Source organism: Sminthopsis crassicaudata, chromosome 5 (assembly GCF_048593235.1).
Source record: "Sminthopsis crassicaudata isolate SCR6 chromosome 5, ASM4859323v1, whole genome shotgun sequence".
Classification (NCBI taxonomy): Eukaryota; Metazoa; Chordata; class Mammalia; order Dasyuromorphia; family Dasyuridae; genus Sminthopsis; species Sminthopsis crassicaudata.
In genome coordinates this window covers 301,676,802-301,702,579 of record NC_133621.1, presented here as the reverse complement: position 1 = coordinate 301,702,579, position 25,778 = coordinate 301,676,802, and the positions used below count along the sequence as shown (strand labels likewise).

The window sequence follows — 25,778 nt, the reverse complement described above, 5'->3', positions numbered from 1 at the left end:
ATTTCACAGATGAGGAAACTGAGGTATAGAAAGAAGTGACCTAAGGTCACATAGGCAATGGAAGTGTCAGAAACAGTCCTGGAACATGAGTCCTCAGCTCCAAATCGGGTGTTCTGCCCAGCTCACCAAGCTGTATGTGTTCAATTCTGAGCACCACAGATTTGGAGATAGAAGATGGGGAAGCACCAGAGGTGCTTGTTTTTACAGAATGGGGAAGGACTGGAGAAGAGAAGACTCAGGGAGGACATGAAGGCTGTCTTCAGGTATCAGGTGAGGAAGGGACAATGGGGAGAGTGAGGGAGAAAGTAGAATGAGAGCTATTCAGGTTCATCCTAAGATCTACCAGGTTGGTGTCAGAAAGACCAGAGTTCAAATCTGGCCTCAGACATTTACTTTCTGTGTGACCCTGAGCAAGTCACTTCACCAAGTTTGCCTCAGTTTCCACATCTGTCAAATGAGCTGGAGAAAAAAAAAGGCAACCTATTCCAGTATCTCTGCCAACAAAACCCAAAATGGGTTTTTAATTAAGAAAACACAAAACATTAACTACACTCATTGTATCATAGATTTGGAGCTCAAAGGAACCTTGGAGGTCATCTAGAACAAGAGTTCTAAAAGATGGAGATGTTTATCGTACAAATTAAACTCAAAAGTAAATCTTGAGTTTTCTTTCTTCTTCCTCCTCTTTTCTTTATCCCCTTTTTTCTTCATTTCCTCCTCCTCTTCCTCCTTTACCAATTAAACATTTTACTAGTACATGTCTTCCTCCTCCTCATTAGGAGTCTCCAAGCAAAGGCTAGAGAAGTACCTCATGCTCCAATGTCATAGAAGAGATTCTTCTTCAGACAAAGCTTGGTTAATAGCCTGGGAAGCTTCTTCCAGCTTCCAGAGCCCGTGGTCCTGAGAAGGGAGAGGCCCTGTCTGTTCTAAAGAGTTTTGATGATTGCTGAAGATATAACTCCCCTGTCCATTAGTGTGTTCCATGGCTGTGCATGGAAATGAATGGTTTTTTCTCTAGTGGTTCAGGGTTTTACTACCCAGTTGAAGACCAGGAAGAGTAAACTCTGAAGGAAAAGGGAAAGACTTGTCCATCTTGGGAAGGAGGTTTGCCCTGCTCACTTAGCCTGGGAGCTTTCTCCTAGGTCAAAGCCCATGTCAGGCCTTTGTTGTATTTGTTAAATGTTATTTTCAGTTTAGTTGTTTCTGGTTAAGAGGAGAAGGTAAACAATGGATATGGTGCAAACAACTATGGTTCTGGAATCAAAGGACCCGAATTCTCTTACTTGCAGTGTGATCCTGAGCAATTAATGTGATTCGTCTCCCTTCAGTAAAATGGGGGGGGGGGATGGACTTAAATCAATCAACAGATCATTTCTGTGTGCCAAGTACTGTACTTCCTACCTTCAAGGAACTTACATTCTAATGACATTATACAAAATGTAAATGCAAGCCATCACTGGAAAAAAAATTCTATTTTGTCCAAGATCTAGATAGTATAAATAGATGGTAATGTGAGATTGAAAATTCTAAAATTACTATCTTGCTGGGTCTTAATGTCATCCTTTATAAAATGAGGTCTTTTTGTGTTTTGTTTTGTTTTTTTTTCATTGCTAAAGGTATTTTCAGTATCTGTTGCAATCCCTGGAACATAGTAGGTTCTTAATGTCTTTTCAAAAATTATGAGTTTAATTCATAAACATGTTCAACATCTTAATATATAAAGAAGTCCCTTAAAAGAGGATGATATATGAAAATGAACTTTAGTGATATGTAATCTAGTGGGCAGTTATAATATATATCAACATTCCTTTTTGTAAGAATTTAAGTTCCATTGTACACAGCAAGAACAAGATTGTGTGATGATCAACTGTGATGGACTGGGTTCTTTTCAACAATGAGGTGATTCAAGGTAATTCCAATAGACTTGGGATGGAAAAACACAGAAAGAGAACTATGGAGACTGAGTGCAGATCAAAGTATAATATTTTCACTTTGTTGTTGGTTCTTTTCTCTTGAATTCTCTTCCTTTTTGATCTGATTTTTCTTGTGCAGCATGATGAATATGGAAATATGTTTATTAGAATTGCACATGTTTAACCTACATAGAATTGATCGCTGTCTTGGGGGAGGTAAGAGGGAAGGAAGAAAATCTGGAACACAAAATTACAAAAACGAATGTTGAAAACTATCTTGACATGTATTTGGAAAAATAAAAGAGTATTAAAATAAAATAAAAAAAGAAACTGCAAACCCACAAAAAATAAAATAAAATGGCCCCCTAGGAAAAATAAAAAAGATTTTGAGTTCCAAATTTTTTCTTTTTTCCTTTAACTCCCTCTTTCCTCCCAAGATAGCAAGCAATCTGACATAGGCTATACAGGTACAATCATTTTACAAAACCTTACAAGTATGTATCAGACTTAGCTAGGTGGTACAGTGGGTAAATCACGGGGCTGGAAGTCAGAACGATCTGGGTTCAAATTCTGAGGAATTTACTTGATGCCTATTTAAAATGGGGCTATATATATATATAAATATATATTTATATTATATTATAAATATTTAATAATATTTAAAATATTAAATATAATTTTATTATATTATAAATATTTATATTATATTATAAATATTATAAAATAGCCCCGTTTATTTCTCCCGAATTTTTCACTTTCCTCTGCATATTGTTGGCATTTTACCAATACTCTGGCTTTTTCCTGGGCAGGAATCTGCATGTCTGTCACCACCCAGCTCCCTTCCCTTTATAACAAATCAGTCCATGGACATGGACCGTGCCGGTGATGCCCAATCCCCTAATCATCACTAAGGGAGCCAAGCTGCACGGTCAGTCCCAAAGTCATACTTAATTAGTCAGCGATTCTGAATCAGAATTCCTTAGTGTTTCAGAGTTTTTTTTCCCTTTACATTATCGTTGTATAAATTGTTCTCCAGGTTCTATTTATCTCATTAGGTTTCAGGCCACAGATTTTCTCGGATTCTTCTTAATCTAACACATTCCTTATTTCTTTTAATAATTAACATCACATTAGGATTCGTTCCGCCATTCCTTTTTGTATCTTTTCCCTCAGACTTGTTGCTGTGGTTTTGCACATTTCCTTCCGGGTCTCCGATCCCCTCGGTCTGGAATCGACGGTCACAGGGGCTGGCTGGTTCGGAGACTAGGGGACACGGGCTGAGGTGAGACTGGCTTGCAAACAGCCGGCCCGAAACGCAGCTCCACCAACAATGCATGAGCGCGCCTCCCTCCCCCACCGCCTCAACAATCGCCATTTTGTCTTGTCATCTTCGCCCATCTGAGTGATGTAAGATGGAAGCTCGGGTGGTTTTCCTCCGCAATCCTTCTATTATTAATGATTGGGACATTTTTCGCAAGCTTCGGCTGGCTACTTCTGACCACGCCCCCAGCCGCGCCTTCCCCGCGTAGCCCCTCCTCCTCGGCTTCGGGCAGCCCCCTCTCAGCAGAGGACCCAGAACGAAACCCGCACCCGGTCCCCCGCCTTAAGGAACAGAAGACGCGGAGTCAGTCGGCAGAGGGAGCCCCAGCGCTTTCATTTTTTGTCCATCAAGTTTCTAAATAAAGTTGTTGCCAGTCGGTCACTGCGAGGAGCAGAGGGGGCGAGCAGGCGCAGCTGCGGCGCACTTCGGGAATGGTAGTCTCTTTGCCTAGCGCACGAGTCTGGGCCATGGTGGACGATCTCGCGGGAACCTAAACAGGAAGAGAGGCACACCGGCTTGTAGCCCGCACTGCTTTATGGGTACTGTAGTTAGGAAGGGGTGCGGTTCCTAGAGCGAGCCGGAGGAACGGAACTACACTTCCCGGCTCTCCCGGCCCCGTTGGCGGAAAAGACGGCCGGCGGAGAGTCCGGGAACAAATCAGATCGCAGGAAAGAAACTGCCGGCTTTCAAAAATTCTCCCTCGCCGCCATCATCGATCGGCGGCCCGGAGGCGCAGGTGCTGTCGGCGGAAACCGGGGCGAGACGCGTGTGAGTGTGCATTTGGGGGTGGCCGGGTGTGTGCATGCGCTCGCGCGGTGGGAGGGAGTGAGCGAGCGAGGAGGCTGGGTGGCCGTTGGTTACCAGGCTATCGTGACGCGGCATTACGCCGCCGCCTCCGCGTCCTCCTCCCGCGCGCCCCTAGTCTCCCGCGCGTGATCCCCTCCCCCCCTTCCCCCAGCGCGCGACCCCCCTTCCTCCTCTTCCCCCCCCTTCCCGGGGAGAAGCCGTGCGCGTGCGCAGGAGGGCGGCGAGCGCGAGGTCTGAGGCCGCCGCCGCCGCTCCACGAGGCGCCCGCCAGCCGGCCCGCCGCCCGCCGGTCGCCCGACCGCGCGCGTACGTAAGTCCTGCGGCTTCCGCGGGGAGCTGAGCGGAGGGGGGAGGGGGAGCGTCCGCCCCCGTCCGCGCCTGCGTCTGTACCTGCCTCCCGGGGAGGGGGGAGAGGGGGAGAACGGAGAGGGACTGCAGATGGGGAAACTGAGGCTATGAGGTGGAACAGCTTGGCGTTCCGAGCTGGAAGGGGCCATAGTCATCATGTTACAGATGGGGAAACTGAGGCCCGGAGGAAAGAAGGGGTTTGACGCGGGGGGGTGGGGAAGGGGGGTTGTCTTTGTTGTGGGAGCTCATGCAGCCCCTGGAGGGTGCCGATGTGGGCCGGGCCTCCCAGCCTGGGAGAGCCTTTCCCCGGGAAGACTCGGTCGGGTGCCAGGCCCACCCTCAGACTGCCCCAGCCCGTCTGCGACGCGGGGTGCAGAGACCCTAGAACCTGTTGGCGCCTAGATCAGGTCCCCGAACAGGCCCGGGCCGCCTGCCAGGAACCCGCCCTGCAGGTGTGGGGGGGGGCACTTCCAACCCCCCCCCCCATGGAGGGGAAACTGGGGGCAGGAGACCTCTGCCCCGAGGGTACCCACTGGCATCCCAGGCAGAGGAGAACCGGGTCCCGGCACGTCCACCCCTTGGCACATGCAGGAGAAAAAGGGCGCCCCCCCCCCCCTTGGGTAGAAGCCTGCTGGCATCCGGGGCCCATCACTTCCAAGCACACACCCCCCCCTGCTGTCAGGGAGATGACTGCGCTCTGCAAGGGGCCCTTGGCCCTCCGGCCGCACCCCCTCCTACACTCAGCTCCCCCCCCCCCCCTCAAGGTCTTCCCCAAGCAGAGTCGGATGCAGCTTTAGGGGACAGTTAGCAGATGAGCGCCACCTCGTCCCTGCCGTCCCTCTTTAAGGCTCACTGACAACAACCAGAGTCACACACATGCCGTCAGCCTCCTGCGTCCCCAGCACCTTCGGACAGGGCCTGCGCCCGAGCCCAGGCTGCACAGATGCTTGTCCGGCACTTGATCGATCCAGAACCGTTTGTTGGGGGTCTGCTCGGGCCAGTCCTGTGCTAAAACCTTGTAGAAGCTACAGGGCGTTGTCCCTGGGGACCGCCGTGGAGGGCCTAGGAAAGGGATGCTCCAGCTAGACAGCGGTTTCCTGGGCCTCAGTCAGGGGGCTGTGCCCTGGTGCCCAGCAGGGCAGGGTCAGGAAGTGGCTCCAAGGAAGTAAGCAGCACGGATGCAGCTCTGGGGCCAGACCACTAGCTGTGCCCTGGGGGGGGGGTAGAAACCAGCCTGAGCCCTGAGGCCTGGATGGAAAGGGCTTGGAGGGGCTGGGGCCCACGTCAGCAGCGACAGGTCAGCTCTGACCGATGTGCCCATCACTGTTCCCGTAGCTGCGTCTTGGTATTTGAACCCAGATCCAGTTTTCTCTGACTAAAAACCGCATGTTCTGGTACTTATGTGAGGTTGGGGAGCGGGCTGGGGCAGTGGCGGGAGGGGGTGTTTGGGCTCGTTTTGTTCCCCTCGTTTCCGCTCTGGCCCTTGACCGGTTCCTGCTCCGCCAGCCCGCCCTCCCCTCAGGATGGGCAGATAGTTTCAAACCCCCCACAGGTTTCTGGTTTGTGTCCCAGGGAGAGGGCGTTTCCCAAGACAAGTGCCTTTCACTGCTCTGTGCCTTGGCTTTTTGGGGGGGAGCCCTGTCTGCAGGCCTGGGCCCCAGCTGGGGGAACCGGCTTCTTTCTGGGCTGCCCTGTCCTTGGTGGGGGTGGGGTGGTCTTTGTCCCAGGAGTGGGGCCAGCCTATTGTGATGAGGGCTTTTGTGATGTAGAGTCTGCGTCTCCTAGGAGCCCCTGCTTCCTGCCTTTCGCTCTCCATGGGGACCACTAGTCCTGAGTTTGAGCCTTCTGTCTCTAGGTGACAACTCCTTTCCTTCCTCCCCCTTCCTGCTGCCCCAGGCAAGCCAGAGAAGGCTCTGGGGCTTCTCCCCAGATGGATGGCTTTAACCAACCAGTCTGCCCCCTTTGGGGGAGGGCAGTGGGAGATGCAGCCCAGGACAGTCAGTTGCTGGTCCCGTGGATGCTCTGTCCTCCCGGATCTTCGGCCCTGCTGACGATGGCCTCCAGATTAAGGAAACCCCATGGTCCTGTCCATTTTGTCCCAGCCAGGAGAGTCAGGGGGCAGCAGAGACTGAGGGGCTGAGAGCGAAGGGCAGGGCCTCTGCAAGCATTGAGAGCGGCATCTCCTCCGCCCGGCCCTTCCGTTGGGTCAGACAGACAGAAGGCCCCTTTGCCCAGGGTTTCAGCCTATGTAGAAAACTGCTATTTGAGGACAGTGCCAGTAGGAGCTGGCTGCTCCCATCTGGAAGAGGCGATGCTGCCGCCTGCCCCAGCAGACAGACCAGCCTTTGGCCTGAGCTGCCCTGCACATGGGCACCAGCTCTGGATCCCTCCTCTGCTCCTCACTACCTTATGACCTTGGGCAAGTGACTTCACCATGGGGCCTCCGGGACGTTGTCCATGAAATGAGGGGTTGGACTGGATGGCCTCCAAGGTCTCCCCAAGCGCCGAGTCCTGGGACCGCAGACGAGGCTTTTCTCCTGTCCGTGCTTTGAAGCCCATCTAACATGCTCCCTCTTGCAGAAAGCCTTCCACTTGTTACCGGCCTGTTTCACCCTTACGTGACACTTAGAAGCAGCATGTGTCTGTGATGTATCACGATAGCAGATTTATGGCCGCCATGTTGGTGTCTTACCCAGGGCCCAGGTCTTGCTTAAATCATACCTGGATTTACCCCTAGGACTGTGCTGAACACAGTAGGTGCTTAATAAATGCTTGCTTCAAGGACGTCTTTCATGTTTAACACTCTCTGGCCTCTGTCTGGGGGACCATGGGGCCGAAGTCCTGGTGTCGGGACCAGCAAACCCGGGCTCCACGCCTGACTTGAAAATTCTTAGCCGGACCTTAGGCGTGCAGAGGCCATCGTTTCCCTCTTGACCCGTGGGGCTAGTGATGCTCTGTAGACCTCACTGAGGTATTATGGGGAGGGCGTTTTGATGGATTATGCAATATGGAACAAGTCGGGCGCCTTTGATGATGAGAGATGGTCCTTTCTCAGCAGCCTGGGAAGGAAGCTTGACAAGGCAGCAGTGACCATGGCGTCCGAGGATATTGCCAAGCTTGCCGAAAGCCTGGCCCGAACCCAGGTGGGCGGAGGACAGCTCAGCTTCAAAGGCAAAAGCCTCAAACTCAACACAGCAGAAGATGGTGAGACCTAAAGCCTTTCCTCTTTCCCTTTCCCTTCCTCCCCAGCCTAGATGGGATCCCAGGAGCAGGTTGGAGCCAGGGAAAACCTGGAATTGATGTCTTGAGGCTCCGGGGCTAGACAAAGTCCCTCCTTCCCTACCCCCACCCCCGGGACAGCTCCCCAGCCGCCAGGTCCATGCTCTGCCTGAAGGCCTCATCCCAGACCCTGCTACAGCTGCATGGTTCTTCGGCCCTGGGAAGCAGCTTTCTGGCCTAGCACAGCTCCCGGCATCAGCTAATAGGGCTTAACTGGAGAACTCTAACCTTTCATATCACACGTACTTAGGCCAGCAGGGCTGGTTTGGGCTTGCCCACAGATCTTGCCTGAGTGACTTAGCAAGGTGTTTTTGAAAAAGTTATGGCAGCGTCTTCCCCCGCTGGGAATGGCAGTGACCTGGATCTTTGTCTCCTCCAGCCTGTCCAGCCTGTTCGGGGCAGTTCATTCCTCCAGCCCAGAGAGACACCATTTCTAGCAGGGCTGACTTCTCACACCCAGGAGGGCAGTGGAAATAAAGCCAAGGAACCTGCCTGGGTGGCTTCTCCCCGGCCATCAGCTGATCAAACCCATGTCAAAACCAGCCCAAGGTTTCTTTTTTTATTCAGCAGAGAACAGGGGCCTAGTTTCAAACTCTGACACCAACTCACTAATTCTCTTTCTTTGTGGCGAATAAGCAGACCCTTAATCTCAAGACCCTAAATTGCTATTCCAGTTTCTTTTTCAGATTTTTTGTCTTGCTTTGTTTTTTTTAATAAGGGGTAATAGAAAAGTATGTTTTTGCTTATTGTCATATTTATAAGGTGAGGGTAGGGGCAGGAAAGAGAGAGAAAATTTAAAACTCAAAAACAAAAATAAAATTAAGAATGAGGGTGAAGGTGGCCGTGAACCAGCTCCTCAGATCGTAGATTTCAAGCTGGATGGGACCATCAAGGACATCTGATTGACGCCCCTCCCCTCTTTGAAGAACCTGGGGCCACCCCATTGAAGAGTGGTTACCCTGATACGGCCAGGCTTTGGTCCCAGGGCCTCACCTTTTGCTGCCTCAGGCTCATTTCTCTAAGGGGTGACCAGGTGCCGCTGCTTGCAGTGGTCCCAGAGGTGGGTGTGATTCTCTCAGGCTGCCTTCTCCCCACTGAGCCTCGTCACACAGGTTCCATACCTGGCAGGCAGGCCTTCACACCCTACAGTCATTGTCCTTTTCTTGAGCGCTGGAAGCTGGAAAGATGGCTGGGCTGTGGTTGGGCTATTTCAGGGTCCTCTGCCAGGGCTCGGGGTGGGAGCGTCCATGGGGAAGAGCTTTCATAGCACTCAGATGCTGCCAGTGTAGACCTAGCTCTGAACCAGAACTGGATCACAGAGCAGGGAGGAGGATAGGCCCCTACTTTGGAAGGTGCAGGCAGGAAAGGAAGTATGATGGAGGAGGTGGGGTGGGGAGAGGCACTGCAGTATAAAGACCATGGGGACAAGGCCTACACTCGTTTTACCTTGGACACACCCGATAGCCATGGCCCAGGGAAAATCAGCTGACCTCTCAGTTCCTGGAGTGGCTGGAAGGATAAGTATAGATGAGGTGCTGCTCCACCCCTATGAGATCATGGGTCTGCAACAGCTACCTTTCCTCCAGTCCACCCCTCTCCATCTGGCAGGTGGCAGTAACTCGAGCAAGGGCAGCAGACCAGGTCCGGCAGGTCAGGGGTGCCATTTGTTGTGGAGTCTGGCTAGCAGAGTGCAGATGGCCTCTTTGTGACCATGGGCATGTCATGTAGCCCGAGCTCCCGGGCTCTCAAACAGCTTGGGTGCACTGCTATGTGCAGCCCTGACTTCTAAGTCATTGGTCCCCTGGGAGCCTCTGAAGTCTGTTCAAGGTTGTCTTCAGAGTAATCCAATGGAGCCTCTGCTGAGTATCCAAGGCAGGCTCCAACCTGAAAAGATAGTCCCAGGAGAGGTTCCAAGTGATGGGCAGTAGCTGTGGGCCCCGATAGAACAGCAGGTGTCAGAGCCAGTCTGGATGCTGCACTGGAGGAAATTATGGAGCAAGGCAGAGAACAGCTTCCCTCCTTGTAAAACGCTGCCCTTCCCCACGGAGGGAAGTTGTGGGTAAGAAGTCTCCTTCAGGCCCATTTCTCTCTTGGGTGAAGGGAGCTCCATTCTAGGCCATGGTCAGTGATCACCTGTAAGCTCCTGGAAAGCAGGAGGGCTTGATTTTGCTTTTATAAAGCTCAGTATATGGCCCAGAGCGAGTGCTGCCCTGGTCATGGCCTGCCTCTGGGGCTGGATCCGATGGCCTTTATGGACCAGCCACTGAAGGTTTTATCTGTTGAATGGGGATGGTGGTGGTTGGACTGTAGGCCTCCCAGAGTGATGAAGAAAGCTTGTGTCATCAGGCTCAGACAAGGGCCTGACAGGCTGCTGCAGCTTTGGGAACCAGGGCTTGTTTCTGTGGGGAGTCCAGGTCCCCGAGGGCTTTCCTCACCACCGCATACATGTACCCTCGTGGAGCAGCTGGATCAAGGGTGATCATTATTGTGTTGTGAGCGAGCACACTCAGTGTAGTCAGCTTGGCCAGGGCCTCCCAGTGACCCCATGCCCAGAGCACAGGTCTCAGTCCCGTGCCCGCTTCTGGAGTTGAGCTGGTCTAACAACGTGGCTCCTTTCTTGGGTCCATTCAGCTCAGGAGGTGATTAAAGAAATAGAAGCGTTTGATGGCCTGGAGGCCCTGCGATTTGAAGGCAACACGGTGGGCGTGGAGGCGGCCAGAGTCATCGCCAAGGCCCTGGAGAAGAAATCGGAGCTGAAGGTAAGTGTGTCTGATGCACCAAACAGGGCCTGGCCCTCACCCCTCAACCTGGACCCCAGGCTTTGCCTTCTCCCCTGTGTGAGCACCACTCCTTCCTTGTTCTCCCTGCTGCCCCTGTGCCCTAAGGGCCCTGGGGGGCAGGGCAGGAGAGCCCTGCTGACTCCATCCCCCACTGCCCGGGAAGGGGGAGCAGGGGTGGGGCTGCCTCACAAAGGCCTTTCTTTCCCCGACTCAGAGAAGGCTCAGAGAGCGTGGCCAGCCTTACCCAAGGAGGTCATGGCCAAGCAAACATTGGCAGCTGTGGCTCCGGGTTGTTTGGATCCTTTCTGGCCTGGGACAGTTTGTTCTTTGGTATTTCTCGGCAAAATAACAAGATGGTTGTCCCCACCTGGGTGGCCCAGACCAGCGGCCTTGGCCAACCTGAGGGCACAGGCCTCCAGAGATAAACCAGCACCAGCCAAGCGCCCGGGTGGGCCCTGAGCAGCGGCAGCCCCCTATCCCAGTGGGCATGCAGCACGCCCTACCCCCCCAACTTCAGGCTCTCTTCTTACCCTCGGGGCAGCCTTAGTCTGATTCCAGGAAAGGGCCAACAGTTTCAGGGAGGAAATGTTTAGGAGTGAATGGTTTGGGTCATCCTTCCTGGGATGTGAACAGCAGAGCTGAGATTTGGGGGGAGGCCCCAGGCCTCATTCCTCCTGTCCCTTAGAGCCAATGAGTCAGGTGAGCCTTTGTTCCCCAGGTTTCTCAGCTGGGTCTTAGATCCCAAAAAGCCTGTATTCTAAGACTGTAAATTGAAGAAAAGAGGCCCAGGCTTTTTCCAATAGTAGTGAAATCATGGGTCCAGATACTACGCCTATGAATGAGTGAGGAAGTTAATAATGAGTCTTGTCCTCAGGGAGCTTCCACTCAGATAGGAGAGGTGTTGGGGGCACCTGGCAGCAGCTGACAGTGGTGGGCTACATGCCCTGGAAGCTAATTCTCTTTGACCCCAAACTCTAATTCAGGTGTGACCAAAGCATATGAAAATAGGGGTTTGGCCCAGGATTCTCATTAGGAGCTGCTGAACTTTGGAGCTGGAAGAAGCCTCTTATTACCAGGGGCCAGCCATGCTTGGCAGGGGACATTCCCCTGCCGTGGCTTCCAGCATTGACAGGAGGGGCGCCTTGGCGAGGATGCCACCCGGGACCTACCTGTTGGAGGAGGGCCCCGCTCTTCCTTCCATTCTGAGTGGGTTCAGAGCCTGCTCCCTGTCTCAGACTGGCTGGTGCTCTCTCTGCCCTCTGTAGCCCCATGTGAAATGGAGGGGCAGCTGTCATCTCATTCCCTTTCTAAGCTGCTTCTTGACCAAGTTGGCACCTTCTGCCTCTCTTACCGTCTTCTGTGTGCCCTTCCGGACAGTGTTGTCAGTGGGTTTGTAAAATGGGTGGCTGGAGCCTGAGGACAGGGGGGCTGTCTCCTTGTTTGAACTGGTCCCTCTAGCTCTCCGGGCAAATTGGGGTGAGCAGCCACGCGACATCTGCCGCTCTGTGCCACCCATGAGGGCTGGGAGGCTGAGGCTGGGCTCTCCACAGTGGGCCGGGGTCCTGAGTGTCCTTTCCCTCTCTCTCCCAGGAGAAACTTCTGGCTCTGTGAGGGGCGTGGGGTGAGTTGGAATCCAGGTCATCCCAGCCACCTTAGTCTTTTCTTTTTTTTTTTCCTCCCCTCCTCCCAAGCGATGCCACTGGAGCGACATGTTCACTGGGAGGCTGAGGTCGGAGATCCCTCCTGCCCTGGTGAGTGACTTGGAGGCAATCGGATAAACATTTGCCAAGCTCCTACTGTGTACAAGACTGGGGGGTGCAGAGCTGGATACAGACCCTCTCCAAGGGTTTGCAAATATAAGGGAAAAGAAGTGAGGGAGGGACCTCATCACAAGGAAAGGCCACGGGCTGTGAGATCTGGGGGTGAGCTAAGCCAGAATGGACTCACTACTGGCTGGGAGGCCTTTTGAAGGCAGCAGGTGCCATTGAACAGGTAAAGAGGACAGGATGAGAAAAAGGGAGAGGAGGAAGAACGCTTGGAAGGAGTTGGGAGTTGGGAGGTGGGTAGGAACGAGGCAGAACACCATTCTGGGGCTTTGTTTTAGGTTTTGTTTTGTTTTGCTTTTTACATTTAATCAGGTCTCCCTTTATAATTGAACACAAAAAGAAAATACCCATGTTTACAAGTAAGGAATATCACAACAGTCTGAATGAGCTTTTGAGCTTTATATTGAAGCTCTTTAGTTTGAATAGCTTAAAAAGACCCTTATTGCAAAGTCAGGTAAAGCCAATTCCTGCCTTACCTGTGCCCAGCATTGGAGGGCTCATTTGCATCTTGGGTTCATCACCTCGGGGGCAGGTAAGGGGAGAGGGACCATAGTGAGCTTCATTATCATTTCTTGCCATCTTGTCACTGCATTGATCAGAATTGTCACAACCACCTGATCTGACCTTGCCATTAGCCTCTCAGATTCTTCCCTTCTCTTCCCCTGACCTTTTGGAGTCACCATCTGCTGAGGGCGACCCCGCCTTCCCTGTCACTTCTCTCTGGTCCCCAAACCTCCCTCCTTCCCAAGACAAACCCGTACTTGACTCGTTGAGCAAACCTGTTTTGTTTTCTTTCAGAACCTGCCCCAGCAAGTGATTTTTCCCATGTGACTCATGTTTGGAATGACTCTTTCTGCTGGCCCTTCTCTTTTTCCTGTAAGAATGCTCAGGACTCACCTATCCTTAAAAACCTTCACTTGGACGTCCTCTCTCCCTTCATTCTCTCCTCCTCTGTCTCTTCTCACTGCTAAACTCCTGGGAAGAATCTTGTGCCCTCCTCCCCGCTTCCTTTTCCTCTACCCCCCCACTTCTCAGCTCTTTGAAAACTGGCTTCCATACTTGGCTGATAGGTTTTTCCGAGATGATCCTTTCACTGCCAAGTTCAGTGGCCTCTCCTCGCTCAGAATATCCCTTGACCCAAAATGCTCCACGAGATTTATTGAGCAGCCTCTTAATCCAAATACTTTCTCTTTCCCTAGCTTCTATGAACAACCTATCCAACCTTAGACCACAGCATTCGGTCTTGGTTATCATTGTTCTTTCGGTTACATTGTTGTCACCGTGTAGATTGTTTTCCTGGTTCTGCTAATTTCACTTGGTTTCTATTCATTTGTCTTTGCATGCTTCTCTGTATTCACTCTATTCATAATTTCTTGTTATAATAAATTACAGTGGTAGTTTATTACATTCAGAGTATATAAAGGATGTGGTGAATGTCTGTTTTCTGTGGTTTATATATAATTTATATTTTTTTAATTGTTTTTGCTTTATTGGATAGCATGCCTACAACTTCTGCTTTTTTGGTTGCTTGATGCCTCACAAATTTTTCCCTAATTACTCTGTTTTATTCTTTTTTATAAATAATAAAATTATTTTTAATTATTTAATTTAATATTAACTTAATTATATTTAATCTAATTGATTATTTAGATTATATGATTAATTTTAATTTAAAATTATTTTATAAATAATAAAAAACATTTATTCTTAAATGTATTTCTTTTCCAAACATACTTTTCTTTTGTTACTTTAATCTTTAAAAAAATTTTTTTTTGCAGTAACTTTTTATTTTTCTTTGTTTTTAATCATATTATAATTCCCTATTTTCTTTCATTTCTTAATAATTGCTTTTATTATCAAAATATATCAAACGTAGTTTTCACCATTCACTTTTGCAAAACCCCAGGTTTTTTTCAACCTCCCTTCCCCCCATCCTTCTTCCCTAGACAACAAGTAATCCAATGTATGTTAAACATGTACAATTCTTTATATATATTTCCATATTTATCATGCTGCACAAGAAAAATCAGATCAAAAAGGAAAAAAAATTAGAAATCAAAAAGCATAACTTAATCTTTTTTAAGGTGTGACTATTCTTACTGTTCTTTTTGTTAAGATTATTTGTTTTTGTTTTTTAATTTTGAGTTCCAACTTGTCTCCCTCCCTTTAGCTTGCCTCGCCCCATTGAGAAAGCAAGAATTATGATATCCATTATATGTGAAATCATGCAAAACATTCTCTATTAACCATAATTCTCCCCACTTTAATCTGATCTTAGAGACCATCAGTTCTCTCTCTAGAGGTATCTCACATTTTTCATTATAGGCCCTTCAGAATTGTCTTAAATACCATTGTATGGATCAGAGTAGCCAGGCCTTTCATGGTTAGTCATCATTGCAATTCTGCCATTTCTCTGTTCGTTTCTCTTTGAAGCAATCTATATAAATCTTTCCACTGCTATTTTTCATTTCCCCTCCCCTCCTGTTTGTTACACCCTTTGGAGTTTTGATTATTCATTCCTTTTTATTTCCTTTTTTTATCTGGTTGTTTCATTCTTCCCTTAGTCAAGTAGAATTTCCCTTCCTTTTTTCCCTTTCAACTTGTCTGTTTTTAAAATTTCATTTTCTGCACCCCTTTCCAGAGAAGATTTATCTTTTTCTCTCTTTCTTTAGTACTCATCTTCCCTTTGTGTCTACTTTAGACCCTCATTCTTTGGTCCATGGCCTCTAAGTGATTTAGGTGCTTTCTGTTCTTTATTCTTCGTCATATCAAAACTTCGGAGATACCCATTCTGTTCCTGCTTTGTGGAGCTTCCCACGTTTCCACTGGGCCTTGTTCCCACAAAAATATCCCTTTCTACAGGTGATAGGATGGACTGCCCCTCTCCCCATTCACTTCCTGATTATGCAGCCCTCTACTGACCTTTGTGCTGTTTGCCTTCTTTGCTAATTTGCCTCAGAATCTCCCTGGGTCCCTGCCATCCCTCTCCCTAGGCACCAGTTCCCTCTGTGGCTCCCCCTCCCCAAGGCAAGAGTAGTGATTTCCCTAAGCACCAAATCCCCCCAGACACCACCTAACTCAAGCTCTGCCACTTTCTCCACAGAATAGCCCTTCCCTAATAACATTCATCAGTGCTGTTCTCTCCTCCTTCCTTCTCACTTAGTGCCCTTCAGGCTCTCCTTCAGCCGCCTCTCCCCCTTGGATTTTGTGATTTGGCCCTACATGAGTCATCTTTAGATGGACACTGTCAGATTGTCAGTGATGCTTCAGACCTGCCTCTCCACCACCACCTGCGCGTGACTTCTGCCCTCACCTCTCTGTCCTGGGATTCCCAAAGAAAGAGGTCTCCTTGATGGTCACTCTGCTGTCACTTCGATGCTATTACTGTCCTTAACTGCTGCATTTCTTTTACCTGGGTTGTTTGAAAAGCAAACCATTTTTTTCATGTCTTATTTTCTTTCCAAAAACATTTTGGATGCTTCTTTATACTTGAGCATCCATCTTTTTTATTTCATTTACAGTTAAGCTCAGATTTGCAGAAGTCTCTTTAGGCTACCTCCTAAGCTCTGTTGCTCTTCACAATACACTTCCTTTCCCTGCTATATTTTCTAATACATAGAGTCTCCTGTTATTTGAATTTCCTTTTCTTTTTATCTGAAAGTAGTTCTCCTGGTTGCTTGCAGAATGTTATTTCTCACTAGTATTGATTGACACCTTGATTTCTTGTGTCCAGAAGTTCTGAGCAGTTTTATGTATTATTTCTTACATTATGGTATTTAGAGGTTTTTGATTTGTGTTCTTCTGGGAAGAACTTAGGCTATCTCTGTGAACCCTGTCTTTGAGATCAATTATTTTGCTTGTTTTCTTTTAACGTTACTGCTTCCTACTTCTCTTCTTCTAAATTGTCCTTCACTCTTATGTATTTATATTCCTGGTCTTTTTGTTTGTATTTCTGTTTTGCCAATTATTTCTGTTATATAGGCCATAAATTCTGCTCTCACGTTTCTCCTAGCTTTTTTCAACCATTCAGGAGCAGCTCGTTGTGGTTCTCCATTCTCAAAATCCACAGAGTCCTGTCTCTTTCAGGCATTGACTCTTTTTCCTTTATTTTGCAATATTTATTCATAGAAGTTTGAACTCATTTACTAAATCCGGAGGTCTGTTAATGTTTTCCCTCTTAATTTATCTGCTTTTATGGGCAGGGTTTTTGAGGTTTTTCTTCCTGGATTCTTTAGTAATTTAAATCTTTTCCTCCCCTTATTTTCTCTAATTGCTCACTTGTTGCTGTTGTTTTGGGGAGTTTTGGGGTTTTTCCCTGAAATCTTTTTCCCTCTTATTTTCCCCAAATGCTCACTTTCTTTTTGTTGTTGTTTTGGGGAGTTTTGAAGTTTTTTTCCTGAGATCTTTAGTAGTTTGTCTTTTTCTCCTCTTATTTTCCCTAATTGCTCGCTTTTTTTTTTGTTGTTGCTGTTATTTTGGGGAGTTTTGAGGGTTTTTTCCTGAGATCTTCAGTAGTTTCAGTCTTTTCTCCACTTATGTTCCCTAATTGCTCACTTTCTTTTTGTTGTTGCTGTTGTTTTGGGAATTTTTTGAAAAGCAGTTGAAGTGAAGGGACTTGCCCAAGATCACACAGCTAATATGTGTTGAGTGTCTGAAACCAGATTTGCACTCGGGTTCTTCTGATTCCAGCACTAGTGGCTCTATCCACTGTGCCAGAGCTGCCCCTAATTGCTCACTTTTTGACTCCCTCCCCTCTGATAGTGGTTTCCCTGGGGCTGGATCTCAAGAGTTCTCAAGCTCTGCCTGTGCTGGACAGTTCATGGCTCACCAGCCTAGGTCTCTGCTCCAAGTGACTTCTGGCAGGTTAGGTTGCAGGTTTCTTCCCTCTTTCACACGGCCCCCATTTGTGCATCCTGTTCTGTTCCTCTCTTCTTCCCTTCTGGCCTAGCACAGGACGGAGCACCGTCAGGCTGGGCAAACTTCTTCCATTTGGAGTAGAGGGACCAGGGTCAGGATAGAAAATTGAGCTTATTCCATGCCCAGACACCTGGTGCGTCCTGCCCTATTCCCTTGATTGCCTATTGTCTTGCAGCAGCAGTTTGGAGTGTGGCTCTCTGGGGCATTGGAAAGGAGGCGGAGTGTTCTGTGGGTGGGGTCGGCTTGTGCCATGGCACAGGGGTACCACGCCAGTGGAGTTAGTCCATAGGGCTCCGGCGGGGGGGGGGGGGGATGCTTTTTATCAGCCCCAGGTTGTTTCCTCCTGACCCCTCACGTGTTCCGTAGATCTCCCTGGGGGAGGCCCTCATCACAGCTGGGGCACAGTTGGTGGAGCTGGACCTGAGCGACAATGCCTTTGGGCCCGACGGCGTGCGGGGCTTCGAGGCCCTGCTCAAGAGCTCGGCTTGTTTCACGCTGCAGGAACTAAAGCTTAACAACTGTGGCATGGGCATTGGTGGTGGCAAGGTAGGTGGTGGCTCCCCAGCCTTGGGGCACAGACACACGGAGAGCAAAGGAATGCTTTGCATACCCCCATACAGATCGGGGGACCAGTGCCCGCCTGTGTGCTCCCCCAAGCCTGTGCTCAGAAAGGATTTCAGGGGAGCTCAGGGCCTTTGGCACCAAGGGCATTCAGTCAGTGATCCCCAGAAGGCAGACATTTGGGCTGGGAGCAGGTGAACAGGCTGATTGCATTTGGGGAAGAACAGGGGTGTCCATGGGAAAGGAGGAAGGGAGGAAGAGGGGCAGCTGGGAAGAGCATAGAGATTTGGAATAATTGGGCAGCTAGGTGGCACAGTGGATAGAGCACCAGCCTTGAGTTCAGGAGGATCTGAGTTCAAATCTGATCTCAGACACTTAACACTTCCTAGCTGTGTGACCCTGGGCAAGTCACTTAACCCCAACCTCAAAAAAAAAAAAAGAGAGAGAGATTTGGAATAATCATTGGCAGCAAGCATTCATTAAGCCTTACTGTGTGCCGGCTACTGAGGATCCAAAGAAAGCGTGAGATCGGGTTTCTAACCTCAAGGAGCTCATAGTATAAGGAGGGGGTTGTGGGTTTGGTGGAACAGAGCCACTGGACGATGATTAATCAGGCCGGGAGCACAGTTTACAAAGTAAACCAGAATCAAAGCTCTCAATAGCCAAATTGGGTTTTTCCCAGTTAGTTCACAATTTGGAAGGGCTGAAACATGGGCCACAGAGCTTACGGCTCCTGGTTTCTTGGGGTAGTGCAGGGGATCAGGAGACACTGGCTGGGAGCCGAGGGGCATTCTTGTGGTCAGTAATGGTGGCTTTGGGAGGCACGCTTGTGCAGTCTCCAAAATTGGGGTGACTTACATGGAGTTTGAAACTGAACATCACAAAATGGTGGATAAAGGATGAAATTGAGTCCCTGGTGGTCATTTTTCATGTAAGTAACTAGGGACGCAGAGAGTAGATGGAAGGTTATCTGAGAGAAGGCGTTAGCACCTGGGCGAACCTGGGAAGGTCTCTTGCTAGGGCAGAATCTGAGCCCAATCTGGAAGAAAGCCTGAGAAGTCTGCAGTGTGGGGTAGATGGGAGCACAGTCCAGGCAGAGGGCACCGTTGGAGGATCAGGGTGGAGGCCAGAGGCTTCCAGGTTTAATTCTGGGGATCACAGAGCAGTGGAGCTTCCTGGAGACAGATGGGGCAGAAACCAAATGGAAGCAAGAGCTCCGAGAAGGAGAGACTAGAGGCAGGGAGACCAGTTAGAGGCTGGCGGAGGGAGCCAGGCTGGGGTGAAAAGGTGTCCAGTGCCCCATTGTGAATGAGGAAAGGGGCCCAGAGGAAGCAGCTTGCCCACAGGGCTATAGCAAATGTGGACTCAGGATCTGGCCCCAAGTTCTCCCTACTTCTGACCAGGGTGGGCATGAGGACCCTTCTGCATCTCCTTGTTTCTCCTTGTAGATTTTGGCATCAGCTCTGACTGAGTGCCACCGGAAATCCAGTGCCCAGGGCAAGCCACTGGCCCTGAAGGTGTTTGTGGCCGGCAGAAATCGCCTGGAGAACGATGGCGCCATGGCCTTGGCAGAAGCGTTTGGGGTGAGGGGGGGGCTCAACCAGGGGAGGGGGCTGGCTTCCTGATGGGGCTTTGGCTGGGGAGGGAATGATGCTCACAGGTCTGTCACCTGGGAAGAAGCTTAGTGTCTAGAAGGAAGGGGCTGGGCCTGAAGTACTGAGTCATAAGCATCCATTAGATTTCTGGCTGTGAGCTAGGCCCTGGTAGACTCACCCCCTTCCCAGAAGCCCCAGGGCTGATGACACGTGCCAGAGAAGGGCCTCTCAAGGCCAAGCTGGACCGGGCCCCTGGCCACCCTGGTTCAGTCTGGTGCACCGGCTTGGGTGGAGCTCGTGAGCAGGGCTCTGTACCTCCATCACCACAATGCTCTTCCTGGCACAAGCCTCCATTCTTTGCTTGAGGACCCTCCCCATCTTTCCTTTTCTTTTCCTCCCGCAGAGCATCGGGACCCTGGAGGAAATCCACATGCCTCAGAATGGGATCAACCACCCTGGTGTGACGGCGCTCGCCCAGGCCTTCGCTGGCAACTCCCTGCTGCGAGTCATCAACCTGAACGACAACACTTTCACTGAGAAGGGGGCAGTGGCCATGGCCGAGGTGAGCTCCGGGATACAGGGCCCCGAACACTGGCAGTCCTGACACTCAGGCTGGAGACCCTTAGCCTGGACAGGTCCTGTTGGGTGAGGAAATTGGGGCGCACAGCTTGCTTGGCTCAGCGCCCATGCTCTGTCTTGTTTCTGACCCACAGACCCTCAAGATCCTGAGGCAGGTGGAGGTGATCAATTTTGGGGACTGCCTGGTGCGTTCCCGAGGGGCTCTGGCCATCGCCGAAGCCGTGAAGGAAGGGCTGCACAGGCTGAAGGTGGGTCCTGCTGCCCTTACCCCCTGCCAGGGGAGCAGAGTGGGGGCGACGGACAGTCGCAGGGTTGAATTTGGGGGCAGCCTTTGACTCCCTGCCCTGTCCTCTCTCAGGAGCTCAACTTGTCCTTCTGTGAAATCAAAAGAGACGCCGCCTTGGCGATTGCAGAGGCTGTCGAGGACAAATCAGACCTGGAAAAGTTGGATCTCAATGGTATGGAGGTGTGCCCGGTGGGACTTGGACCAGTCCAGCCTTGAGGCCCCAAGGCGTTGCCCCCGACAGCCCCGGGGAGATCCCTCAGGCGGGGGTTTGCTTTTCAGGCCTTAGCATTCTGGCCAAGGGTCCCCAATCCTTCATCTTCTCCCTCTTCCGCTGCAGGGAACTCCTTGGGAGAGGAAGGCTGCGAGCAGCTTCAGGAAATCCTGGAAGGCTTCAACATGGCCCACACACTGGCCTCACTCAGGTAGCAGGGTCGGGCCTGTGGGGTCCCCCGGGGAGGTGGGGCTGGGTAGGGTGGGATTCATGTGATGTACCTCTGCAGTGACGACGAAGAGGATGATGAGGAAGAAGAGGATGATGAAGAAGAGGAGGAGGAGGAGGAGGAGGAAGAAGAAGAAGAGGAAGAGGAGGAGGAAGAAGAAGAGGAAGAGGAGGAGGAGGAGGAGCTTCAGCGAGGTCAAGGAGAAGAAGTGACCACCCCCCCTAAGAAGATCCTGGATACACACGTGGGGGTAAATTGCCATTGTTTTGGGGGGAGAAAAGAAGGGTGGGTCTGGGGTCAAGAGGCTAGCTCGCCATCATGAGTAACCCCCCCCCCCCCCCTTTGAGGCTCTGGGGAAAGGCCAGAAATTCAGCTCTCAGATGGTGTCCTCCCGCCAGGTGCCCAGTCAGATGGCCTGCCCAAGCCGGGGGGGCAGACAAGGGCCCAGATGGGTGGAATCAGGGCTTTTTGGCTTCCAAGACCAAGCTCAAACCCCAGGCCCGAGCACAGTAAGGGTTTGCGCGTCCCCATGCCCACCAACAGGGTCTCCCTAATCTCACTGGGGTAAGAGAAGCCAATGGAGGTTCAGCTGGGGAGATGAGACGGGCGCTCCTGAAAGTGGGGGAAAACGTGCTTAAGTTTGCTAGGGGTCGCCCTTCTGAAGCCTCCTCGGTGCATGCAGGTGGTAGGGACGGGGCTGGCTCTGAACCGGCAGCGGGGAACCGTGTGCCATCCATGGGGCATCCACAGCCACTTATATGGGCCCGGGCCCCCTTCTGTTTGCAGGAACCCGCTTCGGTGCTGTGTTCTCCGTCTGACGTCTCCACATTCCTCGCTTTCCCGTCTCCAGAAAAGCTTTTGCGTCTTGGGCCCAAAAGCTCACTGTTGATAGCCCAGCAGGTAAGGGACCCCAGCTTCCGACTGGAGAGCTGAGCATGAAGGTGGTGGGACCCTCAAGTGCCGGGCCACCCTGCCTGCCCGGGGTGTGCCCAGGAGAGGAGGCCAGCCGAGGAAAGCTGAGTCCCCCATCCCCCCATCCATACCCATTGCCCCTGGTCCCTGTGCACACAGAAGTGCCAGGCTGGCCCTTTTCTTGCCCTGTGCCAGGCCAGGTGGGCCATGTGAACACACTCAGTCTGTGCCCCTGCCTTCAGAGAATTAGGAATGCCAGCGCCCCCTGCCTGGTCCTAGTCACTCTGCATCTGCACAGAAAGACTTGGTGCTGGGTTTCAGGCCCCTCCAAGGAAGGGCCCAGGTGGAGAGACCAAGGCTGGCTGCTTCAAAGGTCACGGCCATGTGACCTTATACATGTATGTCCTGGGCTGAAGGTGAGAAGGAAAGAGGTGGGCATCAGACTGACAGCCTCATTTTAGAGAAGAGGAAGCCGGTGCCCATGGAGACCATGCCTGGCTTAGAGTCCCAGGAGCCCCGGCTGCCAGCCTGACATCCTCACTGTGCTCCAGGCCTGGACCCGGTGCCCCCACTGTATTCCCACCTGCCGGCCTGGTGCCCTCACTCGTCTCTTTTCCTTTTAGACGGACACATCTGATCCAGAAAAAGTTGTGTTGGCTTTCCTGAAGGTCTCCTCTGTGTTCAAGGATGAACTGGCAGTGAAGACAGCCGTTCAGGAGGCAGTGGGTGAGTGTCCCTGGCCTGGCAGAGGAAGGAGGCGCTTCCAGAGATAACAATGGCTGGCGGTGGGTCCATGGTGGTCAGCAGCGAGCAGCGGCAGCTCTCCTGGTGGGCGCTGGCTACCAGAAGGGCTCCCTGTGAGGTAGACGCAGTGCCTTAATGCTTACACGCATTTTCTAGATGAATATGTTGAGGCTCAGATAGCAAGTGTGGAAGCAGAAATCAGGCCTGCATCTTAGCTGCCATAATGGTCTTTCCATGGTGCCGGGGCAGAAGTCCGGCTGGAGAAACAAGGCCCCCAACTTATTCCCACCTTGGTGTGGCCCTGTCCTCCCCACGCCTCTGTGCCCCTGGGAGTTACTTGGTTCTGCAGCCTGAGACACTGCCGGGGCCGGGAGAAGCCTCGAGCTCACAGGAGTCCCCCGGGCCAGGCCGTGGGGGTGGCGCATCTTCCAGCCTTAGAGCTTGTCCAGGGGGTGGCTCATGGAGGGGAGGTAGTGGAGCACCAGAGCGCCAGCACTCACTGGACAGCTTTCTGCCTCCCAGCCCCTCATCCCGTCTTGTCTCAAAACTGGGTGGGGGAGCTTTTGGAGGGGGCATGAGCCTAGCTGTGCCAAGGAGGTGCCAAGTCTTTATTCAGTGGGAGAAAAGCTCGGAAGATTTGAAAGGGAGAAAGGGGCCCAGTAGTGGATACCCGTGGGGCCTCTAGGTAGCTTGCCCAGCAGTTGCCATGATGGTTTAAACCCTGCTGCAAGCCTTTGGCCAGGGCACCTTCTCTGCCACCCCTTCCTTTACCCTTGTGACTCTGGGGCTTCCTCAAGCTTCCCGTCTTCAGGGCTGCTGGAGGCTTTGGGGTTGAGAGTCCCCGCTAGAGGGGAGTATCTCTTGAGCATCTCCACCCAAGGTCCCTCCGTGTCCCTCCGTCTCTTGCAGATGCCCTGATGAAGAAAGCCTTAAGTTCAGCCTCCTTCAACTCCAATGCATTCATCACAAGGCTCTTAATACACATGGGACTGCTCAAGGTGAGAAGGGGAGGACAGCGTTCAGCCCATAGTAGGCAAGGCTTGCAAGGCGACCTCTGACCCAGGCCCGGTCCCTGCACAAGGGACACATTTGGGGATCTTCCCTTCTAGTGGCCCGTGGTTTGCTGGCAGTTTCCTGCCCCTCCCCCCCCATCGGTTCATGGCCGGCCCCCAGGGGTACAGGCTGCGGGAAGGTTGGGAAAGTCCCGCCTCAGTCTGAGGAGGGATTGTCAGCCCAGCCTTGGCACAGGGGCTCTGAGACAGATGGCTGGCTAACTTTGCCCTCTGGGGTGATCTTTCCTGCAGAGTGAAGACAAGATCAAGGCGATCCCCAATCTCTATGGCCCCCTGATGGCTCTCAACCACATGGCCCAGCAGGATTACTTCCCCAAGACCCTGACGCCCGTGCTCCTGGCCTTTGTGACCAAGTGAGTCCGGCCTGTGTTTGAGGCAGGGAGGGGCTGGAGCCCCAGATCCCGGACCAAAGACGGGAGGAGCAGCTTATGGCCTGAGTTCAGTCTTCTGGGGCAGGAGCCCAAGCTGCCATACTACAGAGGCATGCCCAAAAGGGCTGAGAACCCAGGGCCTCCCAAAAGAAGAGAGCTTGGGGGGAGGGTCTCTTCACCCACCGTGCAGAAAGCTGCTGGCCACAGCCCACAGTAGCCTCTCGGCCTCGTCCACTTTCCTGAGGATCCTGGTGCTTGGAGATCAGGAGTGGGAAGGCCTCTCCTCAGGGTGCCTAGCACTGTGCTCTGCCCCTTGCAGTTCTGTAGGAAATGTTTGTTGGATTGAACTGCAACAAAAGCCTGAGGAGCAGACTCTGGGGACCCCTCCCCTAGCAGCAGATTCGGACTCTCTGGGGCCCCCCAGAGGGTGGCAGGAATATTGCCTGTTTACGTTTCTAGCACCTTTGGGTTTGCAAAGCCAGCCCTCAACAGGTAGGCCCGGCCAGCTTACCTGATGTAACAGGAGGCGGCAACGGCCCCGTGGGGGTGTGAGCCCCAAGGCTCCAGCACCCTCCCCCACAGAGTCCTTCCCGAAGTGCCTCCTTGGCTGAGTTCTTCACTAAGGACCCCTTCGTAAATTTTAAAAATAGATCAGTACCTGGATCTCCAGGTGGCTTTCCCTGTAATGTATGTAGTGTTCCCATGTCCTCTGGGGGTCTCCATGATGCCCCAAAGCTGGAGAGCTCCAGTTCCCTCTTACTGGAGGCCCCCCCACCCAGGCTGAGCGAGTGGGTCAGGTTGGTCTTCAGTGAGAGGAGCAGGGCCAGGCAAGGCAGGACAGGTCAGAGAGCACAGAGAAGGAGCGCAGAGTCGGGGAGGGGCGGCCAGTCTATCAGTGAGTTTGTGGGCGTCAGGCTGGAGGAAAGGTGTGGGCAGAGAGGAGGTTCCCTTGGACCATGTGAGCATGAGGTGGGGAGCTGCTGGTGGGGCAGGGTGACTAGACAAGGAGAGGCCAGGCGGCACTTCTGTGAATGAGGGGGCCAGGGAACAGGGCCACCAAAGGCTAGGATGCTGGCAGGGGGGCCTCAGGAAGGCCCATCGGCTTCTTTCCGGACATCTTAAGGGGGCCTGGAGCAAAGGCTGGGTACAGACAATCATAGGAGTCCACTGTGCACAGAAGAGGATGTGGAGGGAGCGCAGACCCAGAGTAACCTGAGAAAGACCTAGCAAAGAGCCCTGAGCTCAGGGGGCCCTGACTCCTCTGGGCCACAAGCCTGCTCGGGATCCCGGGCGGGGCCAGAGCTGTGCCGTCCATCCCGGCCACCCCGTGCCACAAACATGAGTATATCTGGTGTATTGTCCGGGCCGTTTCTGACTCCTCCTGTTAGTGTCTGGGGGCACCCTTTGTGTCTAGGCCCTCGCCACAGTGGCGGCTCTGACCCCGGGCACAGCACGGCATCTCTCCGAGATGGGGCTTCTCCCCTGTAAAGGAAGCTTTTTGTTGCCCCAGGAGGCTGCAGAAGCAGGAAAGTTGTCTTAGCAGCACCACCATTAGCCCGGGCCGCCGCGGCTCCTTAGGTTCCAAGCACCTCCTTTTAACCCCTCTCTTCCTCCCTGTCACGTGCAGGCCCAACCGGGCTCTGGAGTCCTGCTCCTTCGCCCGCCACAACCTCCTGCAAACCCTCCACCACGTCTAGCTGCTGAGAGGCCGGCCTCTGCTGTCGTCCCCCCTCGAACTTTATGACCCGAGAGCCTCCGCCCAGGCCCCAGAGGACGAGTGTGTGTGTCCGCCATCACTTCCACTGAAGAAACCTTTCCTTGCCTTCCACCCTGGGAAGCCCGGGAGGCCGCTCTCGTCCAGCGTCTGTCCTCCCTGCGGGCCCCGCTCTCGGCCCCCGGCCGTGCGGGGTTTTTAACTGCATCTCTGCTTTGGATCAGTCTCAGGAGCCGGCCTCGGACACTTCCATCCTGCCTGCTCATGGAAACGGACGGTGGCCCCTCATTAAACTCTGTTCCCTCCCTCACA

At 52.1% G+C, this 25,778-nt stretch overlaps 1 protein-coding gene and 1 long non-coding RNA gene across 8 annotated transcripts; one reads left to right on the top strand and one right to left on the bottom strand.

The window, feature by feature from the left end:
* RANGAP1 (Ran GTPase activating protein 1) lies at positions 1-25,778 on the top strand. Of its 7 annotated transcripts, none has more exons than XM_074271808.1 (16): positions 1-270; positions 7,448-7,593; positions 10,300-10,427; positions 12,140-12,199; positions 17,558-17,737; positions 19,201-19,335; positions 19,751-19,909; positions 20,061-20,174; positions 20,285-20,384; positions 20,550-20,634; positions 20,713-20,902; positions 21,439-21,552; positions 22,188-22,290; positions 23,218-23,306; positions 23,613-23,734; positions 25,380-25,778. In XM_074271808.1, the coding sequence occupies exons 2-16, from the start codon at positions 7,482-7,484 to the stop codon at positions 25,447-25,449; spliced, it is 1,761 nt and encodes a 586-aa protein (XP_074127909.1). In that variant the 5' UTR covers positions 1-270; positions 7,448-7,481; the 3' UTR covers positions 25,450-25,778. The 7 variants fall into 7 exon arrangements, with proteins under 7 accessions (XP_074127909.1, XP_074127915.1, XP_074127907.1 ...); XM_074271814.1 differs by lacking the exon at positions 1-270 and adding an exon at positions 3,828-4,002 and having other exon boundaries at positions 7,445-7,593; XM_074271806.1 differs by lacking the exon at positions 1-270 and adding an exon at positions 3,870-4,002.
* Positions 3,003-6,093, bottom strand: LOC141544984 (uncharacterized). The gene is made up of 2 exons (XR_012482845.1): positions 5,266-6,093; positions 3,003-3,724 (listed from the first exon to the last, which is right to left on the bottom strand). It is a non-coding gene; the product is annotated as an uncharacterized LOC141544984 (long non-coding RNA).

Coding starts and splice junctions, on each gene's coding strand:
- RANGAP1 (XM_074271808.1), top strand. CDS start 7,482: ATGGCGTCCGAGGATATTGCCAAGCTTGCCGAAAGCCTGGCCCGAACC. Junction 20,175..20,284: donor AAGGGCTGCACAGGCTGAAG/GTGGGTCCTGCT, acceptor GTCCTCTCTCAG/GAGCTCAACTTGTCCTTCTG. Junction 22,291..23,217: donor AGCCGTTCAGGAGGCAGTGG/GTGAGTGTCCCT, acceptor CGTCTCTTGCAG/ATGCCCTGATGAAGAAAGCC.